The 11342-nt window shown below is 49.4% G+C and overlaps 1 protein-coding gene across 9 annotated transcripts in view; it reads left to right on the top strand.

The window, feature by feature from the left end:
• Window positions 1-9909: 9909 nt before the first annotated feature.
• The window catches only part of TRIM9 (tripartite motif containing 9), a 132997-nt gene continuing 131564 nt past the window's right edge, over window positions 9910-11342 (top strand). For 5 of the 9 annotated variants that reach the window (XM_034768669.1, XM_034768673.1, XM_034768672.1 and 2 more), the window contains exon 1: window positions 9912-10725. In XM_034768669.1, coding sequence (XP_034624560.1) covers window positions 9919-10725 — 807 coding nt within the window. In that variant the 5' untranslated portion in view covers window positions 9912-9918. Of the gene's footprint in view, window positions 10726-11342 lie in introns of all 9 variants that reach the window. The other 4 variants (XM_034768675.1, XM_034768674.1, XM_034768670.1 and 1 more) reach the window with 1 other exon arrangement.

Below are 11342 nucleotides of genomic sequence, written 5' to 3'. Positions count from 1 at the left end.
GGATGGCACAGTTGAAGCCTTGAGTGTTTAGGGCAGACCCCTGAGATTATCTGGCAGAGTTTTGTAGGATGACTCTTCTTTGGGCTTTGTTTTTCTGTCTGTTGATTTAAGAAGCCTCATAGAAATACAGGGTATTTAATACAATAGGGCATGAGAGCACCTTTGGAAAAGGACCTGATTCCAAATTCATCCAGGGTATAATAACTGCGTTGACTTTAGGGGAGGACCTTGGCCAAATGGATGATTGGTAACTCGTTAGGAGCTATTATTGCTTATGTCAATATCTACAAGTGTTGTGCATGATTTTTAATCTGCATTCGCAGCAGACAATGCAAATGCATCTGTGGACTGGGAGGGTGCATAGGTGCATGCTATGAATGGTTGAGAGCAGTAAATTGGGATCCATAGTTACAATACTTGTGGAAACTTAACGATATGCTGCAACCCTTACTAATAGCACTTATTCGTAAGAACAGTCCTATTGACTTTAGGTCAGCCAGGTGGTGCTTTCCACACACCCCAAAACACAGCTTTGTTGCAGCAGAAATAATAACAGTCTCTTTCTTCCAGCAGCACAAGCCGGAGCCATTTTAATGCTGCGATAAGGTTGCCCCTGTTACTTGTTCAGGAGCACCTGGCAAACAGGACATGATGAAAGCAAAAGCCTGTAAAACAAGACCATTTCCCAATCCTTTCACTTTTAATTGCTGATCACAGTGACATTTTTCTAACGAATTCCGAGGCTGGGGAAAGCAGTTGGTGCAGATTTTAAGCTACACCGTGTACTTCTCGCAGGGTGAGAACAAGCAGGACAAGAGTAAGAAGCAGGCAATCAAAGCACGAGACTATTGCACTCTTGATGAGAACAAAGTAAAGAGAGAAGCCAGTATGTCAAAAAGAAAACAGCAACGTGTTTCTGACTGAGGGAGTCTTCTTAGAGAATCCACCAGAATTGGTGGCTGCATTCGTTTCAATCCTCTTTGCTTCTTTATACCTACCCTATTTACATGCTACACATAGAATTAAAGCAGAAATAGCAGCACCTACCTGCCACAGTGAAAAATGACTGAGACAGACAAAACAAGGATGGTTTCATTTAGGCAAAAGGGCAGCTAGAGGAATGCAAGCTGCAAAATAAATGTGCTAGCGGAGGTAACAATGGGCAGATACCAGGTGTCAATAAATGAGGGACATTCAGCAGAAATATCTATTTTCTTCCCCACGGTTCTCAATATATATATATGCCAAAATGAAGAGATTCTGCAAGGAACCCAGAAAAGCACAGCCTGTGTGAATAAAAGTTTAGGAGATCTCGATCCTATCACAATTCTCCCTACCACCGTAAGCTGCGAGCTTGCTCTGTAAAAGCAACGGAGAAAGAAAGGAAGAAATAGAAAGAGGCGGCAAAGAGAAATATATTTTTCTGTCTCTGGATTTATTCTTCCTTCCTTGTACAACTCAAGGACGATCTTGTATTCCTTGTGTGCCTTAAAGGCATCCCCACTCCTCCCAACATATTGAATGCAATTTGGTGAGCGCTCAAATTTTAGATACACCCTGCATGGATGCATAAGGGTAGGGACGACATAAGGAGCTATCCCTTTGTTCCACCTCCAGCAAATTGTGCATCTGCACAACCGCAGTGAGCCAGCCCCACTAAAATCCCACTTTAACCTTATCGATATCTACCAAAGCTGGTCGGCCAGCAGAGCTCACACTCTCACAAATGCACACCACCAAATGCACTCACGGACACGCACTACTGGAGGAATTCCATATATCCTGCTCGTCATATTGTCTATCACTCTCCACCTACTACCCAAGTCTTGGGGGTCTTCTGATTGTCACCACCTATGTCCTATTAGCCAAGACTAATAGTCACTGTCAATATCCGGCCTGTTCCATATGAGCACACTGTGCGCGTACTGAGATGGGTCTAGCTGGTGTGGAGGGGGACACACAATGATATTTGATTGATGTCTGCGGGACTAAATTTTACGATCCTTGTGATGCTATTTTGTCTTCTGTCTTAGGGTCTTGACGGCCATGTGAGAAGACATGGTGTGTAGTTGATGAGCCATAGACACTTCTTTAGGGACACTAATACTTGTTCTTCTCCATGATACTGCTTCATCCTGAATCCAGCCTGGTTGCTGTGGAGAGACTGGTGCTCCACAGAGGGCACCATTGCCAGGTTGGTGACTGTGCAGGTGCTCCTGGGGGGAAGATATTCACTGTCTATACCATGTGGAAGCTCGGGGTGATGTTAACGAGGCCTGAGGCAGTAGTGAAGAGCGTGGGGAGATGTCGCCCAGTAACAATACATGTTTACATGGGTTGGATGGTCACGGTGGGATTTCTGCCTTCTGCCCTGCTGGAATCCATTTGAGGGTTCTGCCGTGTGTAAAGTAGTTTAATGCAGGTGGGACCATGGCGCACAACTTGAATTTCTGCACTAAAGTGGTACTAGTGGTGGGCTCAGTTCCCACCGATACCCCTTTAATCCACCCAAGATGCAGACTATGCCAAAGCGCAGGTGATTAATCAAAGGTATCTAGAGAGAGTTGTTATACGGCTGTAATATTTAATTTCTCACCAATACTCTGATTTCTCTGGACGTTGAGGATGGATGTTTCTGGGGGTTGTGGGAAGCATTAACAGGCCCGTGGCCATCGCTATTTTGGAATGCTAGGAGTGTGCTGGGATGACCTGAGTGGTGGACTCTGCAGAGCTGTGGACAGGCTGTGGCGAGGCGGTCCCGATGAGCTGAAGTCCTACCACCATGTCTTGGCTCGAGTCACGTGTGTTGTGAGCCATACAAAAGCACTTCTGGATCCTTAGGTTTGGGCCATAGGGCATTACTTCTGTTTCATCTGGATGACAGCAGCATTTTGGCTAAGATTTGCCAGGTGTCCCTTATCTGGCCAGGTCCATGTGACCCAGGTTTGTTTTATGCACAGCCGTTCCAATCGTCTTTTGCCTCTTGCCCACCAAATGATGCTTTCCGTGCATACGGCTTCTTCAAGCACTGTGGCCATCAAGTTCAACCTAGACCCAAACATTCCAAAAGACCTTGGCAAAGTGGAGAATTGGTCTGAAATCAACAAGATGAAATGTAATAAAGACAAGTGCAAAATACTTCACGTAGGAAGAAAAAAATCCAACGCACAACTACAAAATGGGGAATAAAAACTGGCTAGGTGGTCATACTGCTGAAAAGGAGCTGGGGGGTTAAAGTGGGTCACAAATGGAATCTGAGTCAATAATGGGAGGCCATTGCAAAAAAGGCATATATCATTCTGGGGTACATTAACAGGAGTGTTGTAGGTAAGATATGGGAAGTAATTGTCCCACTCTGTTTGGCACTTGTGAGGCCTCAGCTGGAAGATTGTGTCCAGTTCTGGGTGCCACAATTTATGAAAGATGTGAACAAATTGGAGAGAGTCCAGAGGAGAGCAACAACAAAGATAAAAGGTTTTGAAAACCTTACCTATGAGGAAAGGTTACAAAAACTGGGCATGTTTAGTCTTGAGAAAAGAAGACTGAGGAGGGACCTGATAACAGTCTTTAAATACATTAAGGGCTGTTATAAAGAAGACAGTGATCAATTGTTCTCCATGTCCACAGTAGGTAGGACATGAAGAAATAGAGTTAATCTGCTGCAAGGGAGATTTAGGTTAGATATTAGGAAAAACTTTCTACCTCTATGGATAGTTAAGCTCTGGAATAGGCTTCCAAGAGCAGGCTGTGGAATATCCATCATGGGAGATTTTTAAGAACATGTTGGACAAACTCCTATCAGGGACAATCTAGGTTTATTTGGTTCTGCCTCGGCACAGGGGGCTGGACTTGGTGACTTCTTGACATCTCCTCCAGACCTATATTGCTATGATTCTGTGATTATCCACTGGACCAGTACACTTTGTATCACTATATAGTTCTTGTGTAGGACCTACAGTAAATACCACATGGGGGGAGGGGAGTCTAAAAAATATACATATTCATTGCAAGAATGTAGAACTCTATATGTATCTTACTTTTTCCATCAAACACATTGGCAGTGCCCCAATCAGTAAGTGCTTCAAGTTATAAAAGTCAGAGCATGCAAAGGTTGCAAGACACTTTTAAAATTAAATTCCACTTTTGTTCTCTGCATTTTGAAACAATTAGTTTCCTCCCTACTCCAGACCCTATGGGTTTCTTCACCCAGTAAATCAATGCAGTTCAAGGCTATTTATAGGGAATCTTACTACACAAGCATTTCAAGGTGCGTGTTTTGCAATAATATCTAGAGGAAATTAACACAGCTCAGTGATAAGATAGAAGGAAAACTGTTAACATTACTTTGCAAATGCTCACCAAGGGAGCTTTCCTGAGAAACTCTAGTAAAGTGTTCTGTTGTGTCTAACACCAGACTACGTGTACCCAATAAGAAGAGATTCACACATACACTCGTACAGGGCTAGACCTGCTCTGTGTGTGCTTCCAGCTAAGATTCAGGCTGAGACCTTTGTAGTCCCTATGTCCACTTTTAACAGGGGAGCCCAAGAGACCTCTTTCCCAGAGACTTGTACTAAGCTTGTCTCAGCTTCAGTGTCTGAAAACAAGGGGGAGTAATGGAGAGAGACACTCCTGCCCTGGTGGAGTACGTCACCTTCTCTGGATGGTGCTGTAGCATCCCTACCAGAGGGGATTGCTCATAAAGAGACTTCCGAAGAGCGAATTGTGTTGCCTTGGTAAGGGTACGTCTATACTTACTTCCTGGTCCGGATGTAAGCGATCGATCTTCTGGGATCGATTTATCGCGTCTTGTCTAGACGCGATAAATCGATCCCGGAAGTGCTTGCCGTCAACGCCGGTACTCCAGCTCGGCGAGAGGAGTACGTGGCATCGACGGGGAAGCCTGCCTGCCGCGTCTGGACCCGCGGTAAGTTCGGACTAAGGTACTTCGAATTCAGCTACGTTATTAACGTAACTGAATTTGCGTACCTTAGTCCGAAGTGGGGGGTTAGTGTGGACCAGGCCTAATTCTTGAATACAACAGTTGAAACAATTGTAGAAAAATCTAGATGACTTTCTATCACGTTCTTGCAGTTCACCAAGCTTGGAATAGATCATTTAACTTTGGAAACATCCGAGTAGGGCAAGGCCCCATGAGTTTATACTGCACTTGCCTGGAGCTCTAGGGGGTTACCTCACTACAAATAATAGACTAGAAACTGACCTTAAACAGGAGTGAAACTGACACTTTCACAGTATTGCCAACCCCAAATGTTCAAAACTCATGAATCAGGCTCACCAGAAATCATGAGATTGGCTTTAAAACCATGAGATTATGTAAAAATAACAGATTTGGGGTTCTTTTTATTTGCCTTCTGCTTTTTGCGCCTTTAGGGTGCACTGGGGTCACATTTTGAAGCTTTCTCCACAGCCATGAGGACTAGAAAGTTCATTTTTCTTTAAGAAGGAAGGCTGAAATCACATATCCACTTGACTCCAGGAGCTGGGGCTTTAAGGAAAACAATAATTATCATGAGACTCAAAATCATGAGAGTTGGCAACACTGCTTTCACATCTGTGTAAAGGCTAGTTACTTTCCAGAAGGCTCTTAAACACAACGCTACAGTGATTGAGTTGCAGTTTTCACAGGAAAATATTTAAAACCAACCACCAAGAAAATTCCACATTCTAAAGTTGAGAAAAAAATTCTGAGGTATATCAGGGCCACTGCAGGCAGGAAAAGAAAATAAACAGGCACAGGAACTCTGGGCAGCTTTTCCACTTGAAAGAAAGTTGGAGGGTCAAATCTTCTAGCCCTTACTCCAGTAAAACTTCTATTGCCATCAGCACCTCCACTCATAGATATTAACATGGGCTTAATAACTTTACACTTCATACTTAAATATCTGAGCCATCTTATCCCGGACTACACATTGTATACACATTGGCTCAGGGACTACATTTTCTGGCATATTCCGAACAGCACTTGTTACCTGAAATTGGGCCAGCTAGTAAGCTTAGGGAGGATTAATGACCCACCAGAGTTTGGCAGAAAGCAGCACATTTATTATACTGATAGCTAAGCTCAAAAGAAGGGGGGGAGGTGTCACACTCATACTCACATACTCACGCTCCCAGGACAGGCACGGCACTGGAGATGTCAGGATTCTTCAGGGTAAGTGTCCCACAGCGCAGCGATGGATGCTGCGATGAAGGTAAGTCTTCCCGAGGCACGATGGAATGCAACGCGGTGAACCACTGGCCAGGTGGTCCGGGCGAAGGGCCTTCACGGGAGGTACAATCTTGTGAGTGTACGCCTGAGCACATGACCCCTTCCCCTTTTAAGGACCTACTCCTCATGGCCTGCGACTAGAGATGACGTGGCTGCATCTGGTTGGTCACACTACACCTTGGACAGTGTCCATGCATTGGGCATGTGATCGCTGCCTAATCAGAGTGTCATGGCCTGCGACTAGAAATGACTTGGCCATGTCTGGTTGGTCAAACTCCACTTCGGGCAGTGTCCATGCATTGGGCATGTGATCGCTGCCTAATCAGAGTGCCAGACACCTTGTCTACCTGGGAGCTCTTCTGATCTTCCAGCTTCTCAAGCAGCCCATTCATCCCACAAGCATTCCAGAGGGAGGGGAAGGGGGAAAGCCACTTCACGGGTATTCAAAGAGGGAGAGGAGACAAAAGGGGGGAGGAAGGTGTAACAGACCTTTTGAGCATACAGGTTATACATAGCATACAGATCACTGCTGCTCCTACAACACTCCGCCCCTTGATCTAGGATCATTACAATAGTTGTTGTCGTTGTAGCGCACAGATGATCTGTTGCAAACAAACCAAACTATCATAATCAGGTGAATATAACTAAAACCATCACAATTACAATAATTAGGTACATCGAGAAACAAAATGAGGCCCAAGTTTGATGCTGCAATAGCCATCAAACAATAAAAGTCACTGAGGTCAGGACCTCCTTAAGTACACACAACAAATAAGATTTGTAGGAGTACCACAGTTGTCATGCAGGGTTAAACTGATTTGGAAGATACATAGTAACAGAGAACTTGGTGAAATTGCTGATACTTAAACTAACATTTAGTTGCCAAAATGTTGCAGAATCCCCTATTACTAACAGTTGTTCTCAAGAGGTGGGGTGGGGGTGGGGGCGCAAATCCAAGACCTGAAAGACGGGGCCCTACAATCACGGGCCAAGGTCAAAAATCCCACTAGGGGGTGATAATGCATTTTACAGGTTATGGGGGCCCATGAAGTACCCGTCAGGGCTGGGAAAGTAGAATTGGGGTTCATAGAGGAAAGTGTGGAATTAAAAATACAAGAACCTAACAAAAAATAAACCTGATGCATTGGGGACCAAAGTCTTTTGGACAGAGGTGGATGTGATTGATAACAGGGATTCCTGTTTTACAGGCTAAACTTCCATATCCTTAATTTAATCACCAGCCCTTTCTTATCTTAATCACCCTGCTGTAGGAAACTCGGGGGTGGGGGGTGGGGGGGCTTCTGGGACATATTGCAGCTACTCCATCTCTTCCTTTGTAACAGATAACCTCCGTCTCCTCCACAAACACATCGGTTCTAGACACGCCGCCTCCTTCCTCCTTCTCCACTCATTATGGGACTGAACCCCACCAGCTGTCCCATGTACCCTGCATCTACTGTATTCGCTGCAAAATCCACCCCTGGCTACAGAACTAGGCTCCGCCATCCAAGTCTTTGTTTCAAAACAAATGTAGGCCGCAGGCCTACAAACACTTATGCACATGCCTACCTCTAAATGCACAGGTCATCCCATTAAAGTCACTGGGCTCCGTTCCAATGGGACTGCATGTGTGCTTAAAGTGAAGCATGTGCTTTAAGTGTTTGCAAAACTGGGGCTTACATTTCTAGCCCTGGTGCCAATGGAGAAAACCTTCCAAATGTGAAACACGTACAAAACGATGCAATGATGTCTGCCTGAATCTTCAGAGTGCCTGAAACAATCTCTCCCAGAGGTATGAGCTGCCCCCTCCAGCTCAATGGGGTGTTAGCCATGCACCTAACCAAGTCAGTTTCAGTGTAAACAGTGTTCATTATTTTAGGACTTATCATTTAGACACCAGCTTTTTCCAGAACCCCACACTGCATCCTACACCTCCCCAGCTGCCAACAGCTCCAGCAATTCCCTACCCAGCTGCCAAAACCTCCAGCTTCCCTGTGACAATCTCTACAACAGAGTTGTGCGTTTTCAAGAGAAAATTCTGCCTCACCATGAAAATTAAAAACAGAGGGCGCCACCCAATGAATGGGTTTTTCATCTCCGAGCAGGGCGCCCAGAGGGCATTTCAATGGTAGCACCACTCCTGGCACTAGTTAATTCAGAAACAACTCTCCATTTGCAAAGGGACCTGAAGCTGCAGCTGCAGAATCTCCAGGCTCCGCCCTCGGCTGCTGCAGAGCACAGGGGGCTGGCTGCCAACTTTAGGTCGCAGAAGGTGGGCACGGGGGCTTCGGAGCCGATGGGAGGGAGGAAGGAGCAGGCTGAATTTGGGGGCCCTTATTAATCACATTAGTAGATGTGCAGGTGAATGAGTCCCTGATGGTGTGGCTGATGTGGTTGGGTCCTCGGATGGTGTCGCTGGAGTAGATATGGGGACAGAGTAGGCAACGAGGTTTGTTACAGGGACTGGTTCCTGGGTTAGTGTTTCAGTGGTGTGGTGTGTTGTTGCTGGTGAGTATTTGCTTCAGGTTGGGGGGCTGTCTGTAAGAGAGGAGGTGCTCATTCACCTGCACATCTACTAATGTGATATATGCCATCATGTGCCAGCAATGCCCCTCTGCCATGTACATGGGCCAAACCGGACAGTCTCTACGTAAAAGAATAAATGGCCACAAATCAGACCTCAGGACTGGTAACATACAAAAGCCAGGAGGAGAACACTTCAATCTTCCTGGATATCCAATAACAGATTTAAAAGTAGCCATACTTGAACAATAAAACTTCAAAAACAGACTTCAAAGAGAAACTGCAGAACTAAAATTCAATTGCAAATTTAACACCAGGTTTCAAGAGTAGCAGCCGTGTTAGTCTGTATCCGCAAAAAGAACAGGAGTACTTGTGGTACCTTAGAGACTAACAAATTTATTAGAGCATAAGCTTTCGTGGACTACAGCCCACTTCTTCGGATGCATACAGAGTAGAATAAATATTGAGGAGATATATAGGGACTGGGAGTGGCTGGCTCACTACAAAAGCAGCTTCCCCTCTCCTGGAATTGACACCTCCTCATCAATTATTGGGAGTGGACCACATCCGCCCTGATCGAATTGGCCTTGTCAACACTGGTTCTCTTGTGAGGTAACTCCCTCCTCTTCATGTGTCAGTATAACATGACAAGGGCATCTGGGGGCCCCAGCTGAGCCAGTGGCGGAATTGTGCAGGGCGCTGCACAGCGAGAGCCAGTCCCTGCCCCCCAGAATCGTACTGTCCCTTTCCAGCGCCGGGAAACTGAGGCCCGGAGTGATCCGGCGCGGGGACAGCTGGGAAGGGAGCCACACGCTCCCCTGACGCCCAGCGCCGGGTCTCCCCCTACGCCTGCAAGAGGCCCCAGGGGAGCCGCCGCCGCCTCCCCTAGTCCCGCAGCGTCCCCCGCGGTCTGCCTGGGCGGAGCCCGGCGGACGTGCCGAGCCAATGGGGCGGGGGGGGCGGAGCCTGGCGGGCGGGCCGAGCCAATGGGGCGGCGGGGGCGTGGCGCGCGGGGCGCTGGGCTGGCGGGCGGCGCGGCGCTGCGGGCAGTGGAGCGGCAGGCCGGGCAGGCAGGCGGGCGCTCGCTGGCCAGGGTGCTGCTGCCGGGGCGCTGCGCACAGACCCCCGCGTCCGTCCCTCCCGCCCGCCCGCCCATGGACGAGATGGAAGAGGAGCTGAAATGCCCCGTGTGCGGCTCCTTCTACCGGGAGCCGCTCATCCTGCCCTGCTCGCACAACCTCTGCCAGGCCTGCGCCCGCAACATCCTGGTGCAGACGCCCGAGGCCGAGTCCCCGCAGAGCCGCCGGGCCTCGGGCGTCTCCGACTACGACTACCTGGACCTGGACAAGATGAGCCTGTACAGCGAGGCGGACAGCGGCTACGGCTCCTACGGCGGCTTCGCCAGCGCGCCCACCACCCCGTGCCAGAAATCCCCCAACGGGGTGCGGGTCTTCCCCCCCGCCGCGCCGCCGCCGCCCCACCTGCCCCCGGCCGGCCTGGCCCCCGTGCCCCGCAACGCCTGCCTCACCTGCCCGCAGTGCCACCGCAGCCTCATCCTGGACGAGCGGGGGCTGCGCGGCTTCCCCAAGAACCGGGTGCTGGAGGGGGTCATCGACCGCTACCAGCAGAGCAAGGCGGCCGCGCTGCGCTGCCAGTTGTGCGAGAAGGCGCCCAAGGAGGCCACGGTGATGTGCGAGCAGTGCGACGTCTTCTACTGCGAGCCCTGCCGCCTGCGCTGCCACCCGCCCCGGGGCCCGCTGGCCAAACACCGCCTGGTGCCGCCGGCCCAGGGCCGGGTGAGCCGCCGGCTCAGCCCCCGCAAGATCTCCACCTGCACGGACCACGAGCTGGAGAACCACAGCATGTACTGCGTGCAGTGCAAGATGCCCGTGTGCTACCAGTGCCTGGAGGAGGGCAAGCACTCCAGCCACGAGGTCAAGGCGCTGGGCGCCATGTGGAAGCTGCACAAGGTGAGTGCTGAGGCCGGAGTTGGCAAAGGGCCGCTCAGAGAGGGGGCGGGGGGGGCAGACCTGGGGGGTCTGTCTGTCTATCTATGTAGCCGGTCTGTCTGTCTATGTAGCCGGTCTGTCTGTCCGCTGTTCTGTAGCCCCTGTCCCCGGGGTGCCTAGGCACTGCGGTGTCCCCTCTCCCTTGCTAGCCCAAGCGCTGTGAACCGGGCTCTTTTCCTTTCTGAAATGGGCAGAACATGGGGGGGAGGGAGGGGTTCATCCTAGTGCAATTCTTGCACGTCCTCCATAAGCCTCCAGGCTGATGCCGCCTGCAGTCATTCGCCCTTCCCCAGGCTCCCATGCACTTCAGAGAGGGTTTTGCCTAAGGAAGGGGTAGGCACAGCGGGAGCTGGCCTAGGGTGTGCGGATGCATCTGCTCAGAGTGCAGGCCAGGCAGGTAACAGGGCATGACGGTTTGCAAAGGGCGAGCGGTGCCGGCTTCCTGGGGTACTGAGTGCCAGGGCTTGATGCAGCATTGCTGATGAAGGGCTGTGTGTGGGCTGAGCATCTCTGTGTACCCTGAGTCATCTGGAGGTGGCGGGAGGTGAGGAGGAAGGTTGGGAGTGGGTGGGCAGCTC

Source organism: Trachemys scripta, chromosome 4 (genome assembly GCF_013100865.1).
Source record: "Trachemys scripta elegans isolate TJP31775 chromosome 4, CAS_Tse_1.0, whole genome shotgun sequence".
Lineage (NCBI taxonomy): Eukaryota > Metazoa > Chordata > Testudines > Emydidae > Trachemys > Trachemys scripta.
The sequence above is the reverse complement of the archived record's forward strand: the minus strand, read 5'-3'. Positions and strand labels throughout refer to the sequence as shown.